General features: G+C 36.8%; 1 protein-coding gene across 4 annotated transcripts in view; it reads right to left on the bottom strand.

Annotated features, from left to right (window-relative positions):
- LOC122296279 (disease resistance protein RUN1-like) overlaps window positions 1-18,502 on the bottom strand; it is a 101,390-nt gene that overhangs the window by 79,683 nt on the left and 3,205 nt on the right. For 2 of the 4 annotated variants that reach the window (XM_043105843.1, XM_043105846.1), the window contains 3 exons: window positions 17,438-18,484; window positions 16,857-17,349; window positions 15,721-16,292 (listed from right to left, as the gene is read on the bottom strand). The exons of the other annotated variants lie outside the window; for them this stretch is intronic. In XM_043105843.1, coding sequence (XP_042961777.1) covers window positions 16,267-16,292; window positions 16,857-17,349; window positions 17,438-18,484 — 1,566 coding nt within the window. In that variant the 3' untranslated portion in view covers window positions 15,721-16,266. Of the gene's footprint in view, window positions 1-15,720; window positions 16,293-16,856; window positions 17,350-17,437; window positions 18,485-18,502 lie in introns of those variants that run through there. 4 annotated transcript variants of the gene reach the window in all.

Below are 18,502 nucleotides of genomic sequence, written 5' to 3'. Positions count from 1 at the left end.
TCTTTACGGCAGTTTATTCCTGTTTTGCATTCTAAATTTGATACTTGTACCACTTGTCCAATTGCAAAACAGAAACGTTTATCTTTTCCTATTGGTCATCATAAATGTAATGCATCATTTGATTTGATACATTGTGGTATTTGGGGACCAATGGCCTCTTCTACTTATGATAGTTTTAGATATTTTCTCACCATAGTAGATGATTTTCTTGGGCTACGTGGGTATATCTAATGAAATCTAAGTCTGAAGTTGCATCTTTACTACAGTCTTTCTTTCTTCATGTTGAAACACAATTCAATCTCAAAATCAAAGCACTTAGGTCTGATAATGGTCCTGAATTTGCTTTAAAATCTTTTTTTGCTTCCAAGGGAGTGTTTCACCAACTGAGTTTTGTTGCAACTCCACAACAAAATTCTGTTGTGGAGCGTAAACACCAACATATTCTTAATGTGGCAAGATCCCTTCTTTTTCATGCTAAACTTCCTCTTTGTTATTGGGGAGATAGCATCCTTACTTCTGTTTATTTGATTAACAGAATTTCGAGTCCTATTCTTTTGAATAAGACTCATTTTGAGCTTTTGTATCACAAATCACCATCTTATACTCATCTTAGGGTGTTTGGATGTTTATGTTTTGGCTCAACACTCTCTCATGCTCGCTCTAAATTCTCTCCTAGAGCTATAAAGTCTGTTTTTCTAGGTTATTTTTTTGGTGTTAAGGGTTACAAGTTGTTAAACTTAGAAACTCAGACTTGCTATGTCTCTAGAGATGTAGTATTCCATGAAGAAGTATTTCCTTTCGAATCTTCTTCATCAAAACCATCCTGTGCTACAGATTTTTCTCTTGGTCCTCTACCCAATCCTGCTCCTAATTCTGATTTTAATATTACTGCTCCTTCACAAACTGAGATCAGTAATATTAATTCAAATTCTTCATTAATTTCTCTTAGAAAGTCATCTAGAACTCGACATCCTCCTTCATACCTTCATTCCTATCACTGTCAACAGGTTGCTGCTTTGCATTCACCTTCTCCCACTGATCACAAGGTTGCTGGTCTTCCTTCCTCCCACATTTCTCACCTAATCAGCAGGTATTTGACATATGATAAACTTTCTCCATCTCATAAATCCTTTGTTCTCTCTACGTTTATTCTTGTTGAGCCTAAATCTTATTCTCAAGCTATCAAATATCCTGAATGGAGGAAAGCTATGCAAGCTGAAATTTCAGCTTTAGAGCAGAATGGCACTTGGGATTTAGTCCCTTTACCCCTTGGTAAACACCCAGTTGGATGTAAATGGGTGTACAAGTTGAAGCTGAAGTCTGACGGGAGTGTAGAAAGATATAAGGCTAGGTTAGTAGCCAAGGGTTACACCCAGCTAGAAGGACATGACTACTATGAGACTTTTAGTCCAGTAGCCAAACTCACTACTGTGAGAATTTTTCTTTCAATCATTGCTGCCAAACAGTGGCCAATTTTCCAGCTGGATGTAAACAATGCCTTCTTGAATGGTGAGCTTCAAGAAGAGGTTTCCATGTCATTGCCATCTGGTTTTGACAGTAAGGGGGAGTCAACACTTGTATGCAAACTTAAGAAATCCTTGTACGGCTTGAAACAAGCATCAAGGCAATGGTTTGCGGGGGAGTCAACACTTGTATGCAAACTTAAGAAATCCTTGTACGGCTTGAAACAAGCATCAAGGCAATGGTTTGCAAAATTCTCATCGACTTTGTTGCTTAATGGGTTTACTCAATCAAGATCAGACTACTCTTTTTTCAGCAAGCAAGAGGGTACTTCAGTTATCTTTCTTCTTGTGTATGTAGATGACATTTTAGTCTCAAGTAATGATACTGCTGCTGTAGAAGCCTTGAAGTCATATCTGAATAGTCATTTTAAGATGAAAGACCTAGGTCCTTTGAAATATTTCTTAGGCCTTGAAGCAGCCAGATCTGCTAAGGGAATTCATCCGTGTCAGAGAAAGTATTCTTTGGAAATTATTGAAGATTGTGGCTTGACTGGTTGTAAACCAGCATCTTCACCCATGGAACAAAATTTGATTTTGAATGCTGAAAGTGGGGATGAGTTAGAAGATCCTTCTCAATTTAGGAGATTAATTGGTAGGTTGATTTACCTAACCATTACAAGACCCGATATTGCTTTTTCAGTGCAAAGATTAAGCCAGTTCATGCATAAGCCTCGGGTACCACATATGGCAGCAGCAAATAGGGTGGTTCAATATGTCAAAGCCACAGTTGGCTTAGGATTATTTTTCTCATCCGCTTCCACTGATTTCCAGCTCAAAGTGTACACAGATTCAGATTGGGCAGCATGCCCCGATACCAGGAAATCTGTCACTGGTTACACTGTGTTTTTGGCGGATAATTTGGTTAGTTGGAAGTCAAAGAAGCAACAAACAATTTCCAGATCTTCGACTGAGTCAGAATATAGGGAAATGGTAGCTGGGGTTTGTGAAATACTTTGGCTGAAAAATTTGTTAGCAGATTTTGGGATTTCACGCTCACAGCCAGCTTTAATGTACTGTGATTCACAAGCTGCTATTCACATAGCTTCTAATCCGCTATACCATGAAAGAACAAAACATATTGAGATAGATTGTCATCTTGTGAGGGAGCAGATGCAAGCTGGCGTGATCAAGCTATTTCATGTCAAAACAGGTTGTCAAATTTCTGATGTCTTGACAAAGTCTCTAGGCTTGAATCAGTTTAACCATCTCATTGGCAAGATGGGACTATTAAATATATATAGTCCATCTTGAGGGGGAGTATTAGATTGTAATATTACTTATTTACATTCTTTACACATGTAGTGTATGTTTATTTTATTCTTTTGTATACAGTACCTTAGTGAAATATAAAATGTATAAATAGGAGACTTTGAGTCTTGTACAGAGACGGATATTATTTTTCTAATGCAATGGATGACATTCAGTGGAAAGAAGAGAGTTTAATAGAATCTTTTAAGACTTTCAAGAATAGCAAAGTCAAACTTACATAGGGAGAATGAGAAGGAAAACTATAGAAGCTGGCCCTTGACTAATAGCTCTGTGAATGATTCAGAAGTTAAAATTGAGAAAACTGACATGGAACTTAATTTTAATGAGAACACTGAAGATGATGCACAAGATGAATCTGATGACACAGCTTGTACGCCTGAAGACAAGTTTCAAGTCAAGATCAGTCTCAGGGGAAAGTGGAAGAGATTGAAAAAAAAAAAACACAACACTATATCTTCAACTTGATATTTTTCTAATGCAATGGATGACATTCAGTGGAAAGAAGAGAGTTTAATAGAATCTTTTAAGACTTTCAAGAATAGCAAAGTCAAACTTACATAGGGAGAATGAGAAGGAAAACTATAGAAGCTGGCCCTTGACTAATAGCTCTGTAAATGATTCAGAAGTTAAAATTGAGAAAACTGACATGGAACTTAATTTTAATGAGAACACTGAAGATGATGCACAAGATGAATCTGATGACACAGCTTGTACGCCTGAAGACAAGTTTCAAGTCAAGATTAGTCTCAGGGGAAAGTGGAAGAGATTGAAAAAAAAAAAAAACACACAACACTATATCTTCAACTTGATATGGCTATTTTTTCTTCTCTGTCCAGAGCTTAAAATCATTTATTGGAGATGAAAAACTCAAGATGAGAACCTTCTATACTATTGGAACAATCTATTGAGTCTCTCTCTCTCTCTCTCTCTCTCTCTCTCTCTCTCTCTCTCTCTCTCTCTCTCAAGCAATCTATTGAGTTAACTTATTAATGAGTTAATTTTATATATGCAGGTTATGTCAATGCAGGTTAATTTTATATAATGTGCCAAATATGTTCTAGTGGTGGCATTTAGATAAACGTGTTTAATTTATTAAATGTGCCGGCAATGTGCTGATAGGTGGTGACAATAAAGAATTTATAAAAAATTTTATTGGATGTTTTAGTTTTCAGATGCCGAACGAAGGAGAAAACCAATATGGATGCCTACTTCCATATCCAAGGGAACATATTAGCTCTGCATATGTTATTAATTACTTTGTTAGGCAAATCTAAGGCCATGTTTAGTTGGAGAATTTTAAATGTTTTTCCTTTTAAATATTCTATGCATTTTTTTATTTTTTATTCTTTAAATTCAAAATTCTCAAATATTCTCTGCATTTTTTAGAACCAATCATGACCTTATTAGTTTTTCAGAGCATGGAACGGTTTCAATAATGACAGTAAGCATATGGCTACCAACACAACAACTGCACTTGTTTCTCTTGGTGTATTGGTATCTTTTGAAATTAATGGAGATTAATGTGGCAACTTAACAGACGCGCAAGGACTATGTGAGTCAATGAGGGCAAAGAAAATGAACAGTTCATATGTGAACCCTCTTACTCATGATATGGCCCTTCGCTGTGGCCAAACAGAGGCATTTGCAGCAGTATGTAGTGTTTGCAATCATTTGTGCTTCCTTCATAATTGTTGATTAATGTTTAACTAGCTAGATTATGTTGGCAGGCTTTTGATGCATGGGTGAAATCGATCGGTGCAACAAGCCACTTTATGACCGAAGAACTTGATGCAGTGCCTGTCATCAAACAGATGGTGATTACAAGATTGTTAACAGCCATTTTACCTCCATTTGTGACTATCTTCTAAAGATTAAAGTGGAGATTATATGCTTAAAGATAATAATGATTATGGTCATTTTTTACTTGTTTAATCTATTTGACTAAATGATTTAAACTTCAAAGTTTCTTTTCTCAATTTCTATAGAATGTTCATTTCCAGAAAATCCTGGAGTGTCAAATTATTATGGAACATTAACATAGAGGTGGAGAAACAAATAATGGAGTACTACAACACATAATTTTCTCTACTGTATTGGGAGGACCATCATGTACCATGTACTCAGCTCCATAAGTTTTTTTAGATCGTCACTGTAATTGGTTTCTAGATCATACATGCTTTCATGTCCGATATTGTGATTGTTGTTGATTTTCGTTTTTGCTGGAAGATTACTAGCTATAGCTAGTTATATAATTTGGAACAAAACAGCATTAATGGAAATGGTTCCAAAATTACATGACTAGGATGCTTGCATTAATGTCATAGTATGATGCTTAAATATAAGCAGGTAAGTAAAGTTGTTAATGATTTGGAAAGAAATGCATGTAGTTAAAATACAGCAAATATTTCCTTGCCTTTGCCAGATTACACAAATACTACAAATCTCAGAACAAAACCAAAACCAAAACCATGCATATAGTAGCATTGCAGGGGTCACAAGTACTAAAGCTACTAAAATTGCCTGAAATAGTTGGATTGTTCTTTGTCAAATGCTGGATATAGCATTCATCAATAGTGGGTGGTAAGGCTCAAATGCTGCAACCAGCGATAAACCAAAAAGAAAAAGCCAGGGGTTTTTTGATAGTCGTGAATCAACTGAGGTCTCTACTGTTGTGTATAACAATCCAATTCCAAGTCGAAATCATCATCACCACGATGTCTCTTAGAAGGTTCTGCTGAGTAGAGGTCTGGAAAACTTTCCAATGACATGCATCCAGTTGCATCTACGATTTGTATTTTTGGTGGCAGTACTGCAGGAATTTCTTGAAGTTTCTTGCAATTCATTAATGCAGGTGACAATTCTCAACACACAAGATTTTCAGTGCTGGAAGGTCTATTGAGCAACAATCATCCTTCAAGATATTTGGAGTAAAAACAAGTTTTGAACAACCAGTGAGAACAAGAGTCTTCAAATGTTCAAATCGAAGAATGCCAGTCGGGAGATGCACAAGATTTTTTCAGCCTATTAGATCTAATACTCCAAGCCCAGTGAGCTGCCCAATGGATAAAGGAAATTCTTTTATGTCGGTGTATGCTAAGCTAAGCTTTCTTAAACATTCCATTTCAAACTCGATTTCAAGAAACTTTTGAAGTCTAAAGCAGCCTTCAGTGGAAAGACATTTTAGATGTCTAAACTTGAGGCTTCTTGGCGAACTGGTGAGCTTAGTGCAACGGATAAATGAGAGATGCTCAAGCTTATTAAGGGATCCACCTCAACTAATTTGTGACAATCACAATTTAACTTCAAAAATTGGAAATTCACAAAAATTGGAAATTCTGTAAAGCAAAATTGGAGATGTAGTTAACTTCAAATATGTTTGCAATGATTTATGAAATATCTTAGGTTTTTCATCTCCGTGAATGCTATTAGAGAATATTCAGATTCATTACCATCATCAAATGGAGGATTAAATGGAGATGATGGAGGCTTAATTAGTGGCTCAAGTGAAGGCCAACTACAGATATGGAAAGACAGACCAAGATGACAAAGTGTCAACTATCCTGCTTTATTTCTTTCCTTGATACTAGCATGTATACTTTCCTTTTAATGTAATTAGCTTCTGTAGTTTCCTTTTCTGAATATAATCCAATCTTTTTAATTACTTTTGTAATCCCACCAATTGTGGGTGCACTTGTATGTATATACAGTGCTGAATTGTTATGTATTAATAAAGTAAATACAATATATTTTTCCTCAAGTTTATATCTTTTCATGGTATCAGAGCCCCTAGAGGGCTAACACCTTGTTTTTCTCGATCCATTTCTTCATGTCACTATCTCCAACTCTGGTCAATTTTCTACCTCATCTTCCTCCTCCTCCACTCTATCCCTTCAAAGTATCACTCACTTCATTTCTATCAAACTTGACAGCAACAACTATCTTAACTAGGTTTCACAGTTTCTACCTGTGCTACGCAGCCATGATCTCATGGGGATAGTTGATGGCACTAAGGCATGTCCACCTAAATTTCTCTCTGATGACTCAGGAAATTTACGAAGTGAGATCAATCCCAAATTTTTGTTGATGCAGAAGAAGGATCAATATCTTCTTAGTTGGTTTAATACCACTTTATCTGACAATGTATTATAATCTGTCTATGGCCTACACACTTCTAGGCAAGTGTGGAACTCATTGGCCCCTAGGTTTGCCTCTCAATCTAGATCCAAAATTGCCTATCTAAAGAGGCAACTTCAATCTTTGAGTCAAGGTTCACAAACCTGCATTCAATACTTGAGTCAAGTTAAACTTCTAGCTGACCAACTCACTGCAGCAGGAAAGGCTATAGATAATGATGATCTAATTTCTTATGTTTTGGGAGGACTCAATCCCAACTATACAGCTTTTATAACCTCCTTCAATTTTGCTACCCGAGAGTCACTTATGTCCTTTGAAGACTTTCAAGCTGAACTGTTAAATTATGAAATTCTTCTTGGAAATCAACACACTCAACAGAGCAATGATTCTGGAAATTTTGCTCATTACACTCACAAGTCCTAATCCTCGAATTACAAAGGAAGAAACTCAGGACCACCAAGGCAGAATTTTCAGTCAAGAAAACCAGAAGGGTTCAAACCCGAAAATGAAAATAACCAAAGAGTTCCTTGTCAAATATGTGGAAAGATGGGACACCAAGCCCTGGACTGTTACAATAGGATGAACTACTCCTATCAAGGGAGGCATCCTTCTACACAACTAGCAGCAATGGCTGCTCGAATGAATTCTGCTGAATCTGAAGAACAACCTTGGTTTGTTGACAATGGAGCAAACAACCACATCAATGCAGACCTGAACAACCTTACCATTCAAGAACCTTTCAAGGGAGATGAAGAAGTGGCTGTGGGAAATGGTGCAGGTTTACCTATTCTAAACATAGGCTCCTCAACCTTATTTCACTCTCAAAATTCCTTTAAATTTAAAAATGTTCTTCATTGTCCCAATGTTGCTGCAAACTTGCTTTCCATTCAAAGATTTTGTGTTGATAACAGTTGTTGGTTTAAACTAGTTGACACTCATTTCTTTGTGAAGGACAACCTAACAGGGAGGACATGACTTATGCAGGGACAAAGTAGAGATAGTCCATATCCAATGAAACTTTCCAAGTCAAATCCTGTCAAGACATTTACCAGCTTCCTTGGATTCTCTGCTATTGTAATTGTTTGGCATCATAGATTAGAACATCCAGCACCTTCTACATTAGACAGAATCAGAAAATATGCTCATCTTCTTGTACTTAAAACTACTAAACATGCAACAATATGTGAGGCATGTCAGTTAGCTAAGGCAAAAATTCTTCCTTTTTCAGCTTCTGTTAATGTAACCAATGAACCTTTGGAAATAATACACTCTCATTTATGGACCTCTCCTATTCTTTCTACTAATGGCTTTAAGTACTATGTTGTCTTCATTGAAGATTTCTCTAGGTTCACTTGGATTTATCCTCTTAAGACAAAATCTGAAACATTTGAGTGTTTTGTAAGATTCAAGTGTAGAACCTTCTTCTTCTTCACGTCCTTTCGAGTATGGCCACTCACCTTCTGGTTGTGTTACAGCTTCCTAAGACTGTTCTTAAGGCTTTAAACAAGCTCTTGAGTTCTTTCTTTTGGGGAGAATCTCATGGTAAAGGTAAAAGAAAATGGATCTCTTGGAATCATATTTGTAAACCTACGGAAGAAGGGGGTTTGGGTATTAGGGATTTTGGGGATATTCAAAAGGCTTTACACTGGAAGTTGGCTTGGCGCCTCATTAAGGGCCAATCTTTGTGAGCTGATTTTTTCAAAGGTAAGTATGCTAGGGGCACCCATTTATCCCTTGTGGCGCCTACAAAGGGGACTCATTTCTGGAAATCTGTGGCTAGTAATATTCAAGAGGTTTTAAATCATTCTAAATGGAGTGTTAGAGATGGTAATATTTCTTTTTAGTATGATAAGTGGGCAGAGAGAGATCCCCTTTGTAGTCTTTATTCGGTGATTGATAACCCTTTATTGAAAATTAAAGAATGTCGTCATGATAATGAGTGTGATAATTCTCTCTTGGATCGGCTAGTGGGTCAACAAAAAGCCAATGAACTGTATAAGTTCTTGGCTAGAAGAAAAGAGGGTGAGGATGTCTTAATCTGATTGAAGGATGATGCTGGGAAGTTTACTACTAAAAGTGCTCGGAAAAGTGCTCGGGATTGTGTTAGGGTTCACGCACCTCCTCTACCTTGAGCCCATTGGATTTGGCATACTAATATTCCTAAGAAGATTTCTATTATGATGTGGAAGGCGTATTATAACTGTTTGAGTGTTGATGATCAGATCAAAAGAGTTGGGATCCCAATGGTTTCTAGATGTAATTGTTGTTCTCAGGGTCATACAAAGGACCTTAATCATGTTCTTTGCTCTGGTGATATTGCTAGACAAATTTGGCATCTAGCTGCCATCAATCTAGGTGTGCATATGGGTGCCTTTCAAACTTGGAAAGAGCAAATCAATTCTTGGTTCCGGCGTGCTGGTAAATCTTCCCAATTGAGAACTATTTTGGCATTCTTCCTTCTATTATCTCTTGGAAACTTTGGAATTGGCATTGCAAAGCTAGATTTGAGGCCAAGGATGACACAGTTGATTCGATTTGGCATGTTATTAAACTTTGGCTCCGCAAGATTATGACTTTGTTTTTAAAATTTTCCAAGATTTCCAATAAGGATGTGGCTATTTTAAATCGTTTGGATATTCATATCTTACCTCCTAGTCCTAAAAAGGTTCATGTGGTGAGGTGGTTTCACCCTCAACAAGGGTGGGTCAAGCTTAATATTGACGGAAGTAGTTTGGATAATCCTGGCCCAGCTGGAGTAGGAGGAGTCATTCGTGATAAAGATGGTAAATTACTTGGGGCTTATTCTGTGTTTCTTGGTCAGGGTTCCAATAATTTTATGGAGATGAGAAGTTTGTTGGAAGGGATTTTTCATTGTCATCATCTTGGATTTTATTGCATAGAGATTGAGTCTGATTCTCAACTTCTTGTCAACTGGATCACTAAAGGGAAATGTAATATTTGGTATTTAGAAGATTTCTGGGATGAACTTCATGGCTATCTTTCTTGTATGGAGTATACGATGAAACATGTTTTCTGAGCAGGCAATGTTGTGGCTGATTTTCTTGCCAAGCAGGGAGCTGGGGGTTCTAACGCGGATTGGTTTGATGCTCATGATCTTTTGCCCAACAAGTTTCGGGGCCTTCTTCGCATGGATAGACTTAGTCTTCCTTATCTGCGAACTATGTAGTGCTATCCCAGGTATATCTTATTTAGCTCTAATTGATTTATCCTTTGGATTTTTGTGCTCTTTCTTGCAGGTACTTGCTCTTGACTCTCTTTGGGTAGTGTTTTGGTCTGTCTTGTATTGTTTATTTATTTTTTGGTTGTTTTAGTTTTTTGATGCCTGGGTTTTGGTCTTATTGTGTATTTGTAACCCCTAGGTGTCGGGTTGTAACCACGGTTTTTCTCCGCCAAAAGTAAGGGCAATTAATAAAATTGGGGTACCGTCCTCTTAAAAAAAAAAAAAGTGGCTGGTAGAAAATCTGTTCAACAAGAAAATCAAGGCTTTTCAATCTGATGGTGGAGGTGAATTTCTCTCCACCAAGTTCAAAGAATTTATTCTCACCAATGGAATAAACCATCGTATTTCTTGTCCATATACTGCTCAGCAAAATGGACTTGCTGAAAGAAAACATAGGCACATAGTTGAAATGGGCCTTGCTCTCCTAGCACAGTCCAAACTCCCAAATACTTATTGGGTGGATGCTTTTAATAGCTCTGTCTTTCTTATAAACAGACTGCCTACTCCTGTGCTCAACAATGCTTGTCCTTACAGCAAGCTCCTCAATAAAGCCCCTAACTACTCTCTTCTCAAAGTCTTTGGGTGCACTTGTTATCCATTCCTCAAACAATACAACACTCACAAACTCATATACAGGTCCAAAAAGTGCATCTTCATTGGTTACTGCTCAAACTATAGAGGATACAGATGTCTTGATCCTATGACTGGCAAAATTTTCATAAGCAGGAATGTTGTCTTTGATGAGCATTCCTTCCCTACTCTAGACTAGAAGCCATCTCTATCAAAGTCCACTGTATAAGAGCCTTCTCTACAAGTAAGTCCATTACCTTTAAATGATGTCATGTTGTCCTTAAATCACACTACATCCACACAAGGCTTTGAAAATACACTCACTGGTTTACCACAAACCGAGACACTCTTTGAAGAAGATGGAATATCTCCACCTCAACACCACACTCAAGCTGAAGAACCAGTCATTTCCATTGCATCCACTCTACCTGATTCACCTCAGGTAGAAGGATCAACAACACCTGCAGCACCTATTTTAGAACCCATTGCTGTTCCTACTGTCCCTTCTCATCCCATGGTCACCAGATCAATGGATGGGTCCAAGAAGGCCAAAACATTTTCAGATTACAAAGTCTACAAAGCCACAAAACATCCTCTTATGGCACTGCATGTCTCCAATTCCACCACTACACTACCACCAACACCATACCTCTTCTCATAGGCCATCAAGCCACCTCATTGGACTCAAGCCATGGAAGAGGAGTTCAAGGCTCTTGTATCCAATCATACCTGGACTCTGTGCCCAAGACCTGCCAACCAGAATGTTATTCACAACAAATGGGTCTTCAAAATCAAACAAAAGGCAGATGGTTCATTGGACAGATTTAAGGCTAGACTTGTAGCCAAGGGATATGAGCAAGAAGATGGAATAGATTACACTGAAACCTTTAGTCCAGTAGTCAAGACCTCTACAATTCGAACTGTTTTGGCTCTTGCAGTTCACTACAATTGGAACTTGAAACAACTTGATGTCTCCAATGCATTTCTGCATGGGACACTCGAAGAAGAAGTATATATGGAACAACCACCAGGATTTAAAGACCAAAAGCATCCTCATCATGTTTGCATACTTCACAAATCTTTATATGGTCTTAAGCAGGCTCCTCAAGCCTGGTTTAACAAACTGGCCACAACTCTACTTGCATTTGGCTTCCAAGAATCTAAAGTGGACTACTCACTCTTTGTTTTCCATCATGCTGACATCCACATGTTTTTATTGGTTTATGTTGATGACATCATCATCACAGGCAATAATGTTCCAGCTTTGACAAATTTGATCCACTGCCTCAAGCAACACTTCGCTATAAAGGATCTCGGCTCTCTAAATTTTTTCCTTGAAATTCATGCTCAACATTTATCTACTTGTATGCTACTTTCTCAGTCAAAGTATACTATAGATTTGCTCTCTCGATTCAAAATGATTGAAGCAAAACCAGCCAAGACACCACTACCAGTAGGCTCTCAACTCTCTCAAAACAATGGTGATCCTTTGGAAAATGCAACTGAGTACAGACAACTTATTGGAGCCTTGCAGTACCTAACTCTAACAAGGCCATACATTAGCTTCACTCTAAATCAATTGTGCCAGTTTATGCACACTCCAACCTCTACTCACTGGACAACAGGCAAAAGGGTATTAAGATACCTAAAGGGATCACTCAATCACGGCTTGTTGTTTACCAAAGGGTCACTCACTCTGAATGCATACAGTGACTCAAATTGGGTTGAGCGCCCAGATGGCAGGAGATCAACTACTGGTTATGCTATCTACCTTGGCTCATGTCTCATTAGCTGGAGTGCTAAGAAGCAAAGTGTAGTGTCCAAATCCAGCACAGAGGCAGAGTATAGAGCACTTGCAGTAACAGCTGAGTTCTATTGACTCAGAGTGCTTCTAAAATAACTTCAAGTGCCTCTAAATGCAGCTCCTACTCTCTGGTGTGACAACCTAGGGGCACTATCATTGGCAACTAATCCAATTTTTCATGCAAGAACAAAATACATAGAAGTTTGTTATCACTTCATTTGAAAGAAAGTTGTGAATAGGGATATCATTATCAAATACCTTCCTACTCTTGATCAAATAGCTGACATTTTCACAAAAGGGCTTACTTCAGCACGATTTTTGTTGCTACGAGACAAGCTGAGAGTGACTCCCTCACTCATCAGCTTGAAGGTGGATGTTAGAGAATATTCAGATTCATTACCATCATCAAATGGAGGATTAAATGGAGATGATGGAGGCTTAATTAGTGGCTCAAGTGAAGGCCAACTACAGATATGGAAAGACAGACCAAGATGACAAAGTGTCAACCGTCATGCTTTATTTCTTTCCTTAATACTAGCTTATATACTTTCCTTTCAATGTAATTAGCTTCTGTAGTTTCCTTTTCTGAATGTAATCCAATATTTTTAATTACTTTTGTAATCCCACCAATTGTGGGTGCACTTGTATATATATACAGTGCTGAATTGTAATGTATTAATCAAGTAAATACAATATATTTTTCCTCGAGTTTATATCTTTTCAATGCCTCTGACCTCAAGTATATCAAATTTTCTTTTGGTAAATCTATCAGCATGCCTTCAAGTTGGTCTGTTCTCTGGTGAGACAATATAGTAAATTAAGCATTAAATTCTCTATATAATAGCTTGGTAATTGCTAAAATTATAATAGTTCAATGCATAGCCAGTATCATATATATACTCATTTTGATACCCATCCAGGCCGGATGTTCGTGCGTGTTTATATATGCACTTACAAATAGCTTTAGAGCTTCATAATGGTTCAATTTTTCCACTTCATATGTTGCATCAACCTTATGATTACTCAGTAAATTTTGATCCCTTGTTATAATGAATCTACTTCCTGAACCAAACTAATCACAATTTTCGGCCAAAGCTTTCAACTGTCTCCAATCATCCACATCGTCAAGAATTAGAAGAACTCTTTTATAACGAAGTTTATTCTTTATCACATTGATTCCTCTATCAACATACATGGCCAATATTACAAACCCAATATTCAGAAGAGTCTCTTGCAGTTGAACCAGACCACACTTGCTCTTCGAAGTTTCTCTAATGTTTTTCAAGAAACAACTACCTTCAAATTTAAAAGAAATTATGTTATGTCCCACTTTCGTAATAGTTGTCTTTCCAATTCCACCAGCTCCGAAGATCCCTACCATAGGTATAATATCATTCTTTCTGATACTTAAAAGGGAATATACATGCTGCATACAAGACACCACTCCAATTGGATGATTGGGAAGCTCAAAGTAGGTTTGATTTATTATTTTTGAATCCACCGGTTGAATGATTCTATGGATAAATTCAGATTCATTTCTATCAATTCAAAAGAGAAGAAATATTAACAGTTATACTTATTACGACATTATTAAACATAAAAGTGTTAATTAATATCATTAGAACCGTTACTAATCACGTAAAACATTATTTCACTAACCGTATGGAAATCATTTCTTTCTCTTTTAAAGGGGAGTGATGGGAAAAATAGTCTTTTCTTATGTCTTTCCTCTCTTTTTTTCCCCCTTTCCTTTCTTTTTCTCTTTTCTCCTAGTTTCCCTTCTCCTCTCTTTCTCTCTTTTCTTTTCTCTTTCCCTTTTTCCAGCGTCAAAACTTCTCCGGCCCTCTTTCTTTCGATTTTCAGATTGACTTCTATGCCTCTTCCTTCCTTTCTTTCCTTTTTACTTTTTCTCTCCTTACTTAAAAGATACATATGCATTCTGTGATGGCTTTCACACGTCTTGAATGAAAAAAAAAAATTTGCAATGCAATTTTTTTTTAAGCATATAAATTTAAGTTGAATGTTGGTTTGCTCATTAATGTCCTCTTTATGTCTATATATATACATATATATATATGTAGTTTTGTTCAAAGATTTTAGTGGAACCTTTCAAAAATATGTTTGACTGTCAAAACTATTATTTTATCCCCCAATTGTGAACATAACTTAAGAATACATCGTTAAGTACACTGAGGACATAAAGAAGAAAAGAAGTAAGGGAAGAGGAACAGAGAGCCACCATGGAAAGCCATTGAAGAAGTCCTCGTGGAACAACTTCGTCACACTAGTTAGTAAACGAAAAATGAGCACATTTTGTATAGCTAAAAAGCAGATGTCTTGGGTGTCATTCTATACTGCCACTAGCGGCATCATGAGTGTGGGGACTCGTAGCTAACCCAGCAGATTTGAGTACTACTGGGAGTTATTTTGATCCATTTAGTTGTGATTAATCGAGTAGCATATCCCCTAAATCTGAATTCTTGATGCTCAAACTTAAAGAAGGCCTATTCTATAATCATCACCATCACGGTGCCTCTTAGAAACTTGAATACCATCCATTGAGGCCACTGAATCTTCAATCTCGACATCAACATTCTTAGGGAGCACACATGGATGAACTTTCACTTCAATCTCATAGGACTTCCATGAGCAGGTTGTGTAAGAATCTCATGGAAATCTAGGGAGACAATTTGTTTAAAATGATCAATTTGATCCCACAGTAATTGACTTTACTCTATTTTAGCACAGATGCTTGTTGAAAAGGATGATCATGAAAATCATTCTATGTTATTCCCACATTTGGAAATTGATAAAGAACAAAAATATTCATTATCCTATTAAATATGATAATCGGTAACTTTTTATCCCTTTCCAATAGCAAACTTGAGAAACCTAAATTCAAAGCAGTCAAAGCCTATATATCATGTACTTCAAACAGCTCAAATTCCTTCCAGACTCAAAGAAAATAAGACATCACATTTTTCATTCCTTAAAATAGCCCCAATAACCACAAATTCAGAAGAATACCAATTTTGAAGTTATAGTTGTCACATTTGGTTAAAAATACAAAAAAAAGAAAAAAAAATTGAAAGGACTTTACCACAGACTAAAATGACCATATCATTAGCAAAAATAATGATATCTAAGATTTAAATGCCTTTGCCAGATTACACAAATGCTGCAAAACTCAGACCACAACCATACATATACTAGCATTACAAGTCACATTCAAACTTAGCACAAAGTACTAAAGCTATTGAAACTGCCTGAAATAGTTCTCAGTCAAATACTGGATGGAGCTCAGTGTCATTGTAGCAGCAATAGTAACAATTATTTGTGTTTTACATACTTACCATCAAAAATAAAATGTTAAATTATTTTGAATAACATACAATACCAAATTGTGGCTCTGTATCTTGAGTACTCAATTCGTATTCTCGATACCTGGTTTGCTTTCTCCAAAAAAAGAAAAAATCCTCATAGTCTTAGGTAACAGTAGCATTTAGAGTTGATAATGATTTGGAAAGAAATGCATGTACGTAGTTACAATTTCTTATGCAAATTGTCCATATATATCATTGGCAAAAATAATCATAAAGATTACACAAATAGTGCAAAACTCAAAGCAAAACCAAAACCATAACCATACATGTGGCATTGCAGGTGACATTCAATAGTTGGGTTGTCCTTCACAAACTTGTTCTCAGTCAAATGCTGGACGGAGCTCAGTGTGGGTGGTAAGGCTCCAATGCTGCAAATAGGGAAAAGTCCAAAAGAAAATTACCAGACAAAAGGCAAAAGTACAATCCCAACTTCATTCATTTCATACATTCATTGCTTTGATTCAATCTTCTCATGCACATGCTTCTCTCCATACACAGTTTGTTTGCTGGGACAACAGGGAAATAGAAAACAAAAATTGAAGATTCCACCTAAACAATGATCTTCACGCAGGACACCTAGATGATTTTTCACTCTCTTCATGCTCTTCTATTATATGGCTTTGAAGAATACCAAATTTGAAGTGCAAAAAAGAATACCAAATGAAGCTATGTTTTTCTTGGGGCCTAAAATAGGGCAATGTCTCAAAAATAGAATAGAGATGCAAGTTATTTTGGTAGCGACACATTGTGAAGCTTCGAAGAAGCACCATGGCATCGACTATTAATGGCTATAAGTAAAATCATCATCCCAGAAACAAAATTAAATGTACAAAGTGAAAGGGAAAAAATATAATGCGCAGAGAGGAGGAAATTATAATAGGCAAAGAGTCAGAAAATATTACTTGAAAATCAAAGGAAGAGGGGCGACTTACTTTCATTCTTGTATACCACTTTAGCTCTGCAACTTTTATAAAACCGCACCATCCCTTTACATCGAAGATCGAATTGAACTCGCAAATTTTCCAAAACTGGAAGTTTAAAAGATTGTAAATTGGAGTACCCCACCCATATAGCATATCCAGTACTATTTCCCCTGCGGTACGAACCCTTATTAACCAATTGTACCCCTTCAATAAGGCATACATGATCTGACCTCTTATTGGTTATCTTAGCATTAGTATGATCAATTGTACCATCCACTGAAGCATCTTTAAAATATATTATGATATACAGTAAAATTCCGTTTATCTCCTCCAAATTGTGTGGCCCCTCGATATCTATTACCCACTCTTCTTCTCCCCTTGGTCTGACATAATTATCTGGCTCCTTCACTATTCCATTATCTTTTAAGAAGTTATGAAAAAAAGTCAACCACTTTGGAGACTGATTTTCTGGAAACAGAGTAGCATCATATTCATAGAGTCCCTGTTAAATGTCAAATATCATCATCAATTTAATTTAAGCCATACATACTACTAAAAATGAGATCACACATACATACATACATACATACCTTCCACAATAAAGGATTTTGCACTTTATCATTCCATATATTCTCATGCATTTTGTAGCAGCTGTTCAAATGAATTCTTCGTAGCGATCTGATGTGGCTTCCATTGAGTTCCAATATTTTTAGTACTTCCCGAAATATTTCTAATGTCTCGCATCCTCTAACATCTATTTCTCTTATATTTGGTGGAAGCTCTGGTATTTCTTCAAGTTTACAATAATAGCATAAGGAAAGAGATTCGAGGCTCATAATATCTTTGATGCTCGTGAGAAGGCAGACAATATGAGGGTACGATAGATGTAAATGACGCAAACTGGAAGAGGAGTTCAACATGGTAAATAAACTAGATATTGGAAAGAAATTTGTTTCTGATTGGAAACAATTTTGAAGATTCAACAATTGTAATCCAGTGCTCCCATTGCTTGAAGTCGTTGGGGACGCCAATTCATGGAGTCGTTCTTCACGTAATGACATCTCCGCTTCCATTTTTGTAGACTCAAAAGCCATAAGGGATAGCCCATCATCCCTCATACTCTTTACAAGATTTGGAAAATTACCCAGCCCATCATCCCTCATCTTCTTTACAAGATTTGGAAAATTACCACCAATCTCGAGCCAACGTAAATGTTGCAGCCGAATGCAAGCAATTGGGAGATGCATAAGGTTTTTGCAGCCTCTTAAATATAAAGACTCGAGTCGTATGAGGTTGCCGATGGATAAAGGTAGCTCTTCTATTGCGGTGTCACGTAGATTCAATTGAATTAAAGATTCCATTTTACAGTCGATTTCTGGAAGATAACGAATGCTTGTGCAATCCTGAAGACCAAGGTAGCATAAAGATCTCAAATTGAGGCTTCTTGGAAGGATTCGGAGTTTAGAGCAATGAAAAAAATCCAACGTAGAAAGATTTTCCAAAGATCCAACAGAATCATGCACCTCAACTAATCTTGTACAAAATTGGACAGCCAATTCCTTCAAATTTAAGAGGCTTGAAAGATCCGGAATCTTTTCTAAGAATTCACAATTTTCGAATTTCATAATTGTCAAATTCTGTAAAAGAAAAAGAGG

Source organism: Carya illinoinensis, chromosome 15 (genome assembly GCF_018687715.1).
Source record: "Carya illinoinensis cultivar Pawnee chromosome 15, C.illinoinensisPawnee_v1, whole genome shotgun sequence".
Taxonomy (NCBI): Eukaryota; Viridiplantae; Streptophyta; class Magnoliopsida; order Fagales; family Juglandaceae; genus Carya; species Carya illinoinensis.
This window is presented reverse-complemented; position numbering and strand designations above follow the sequence as displayed.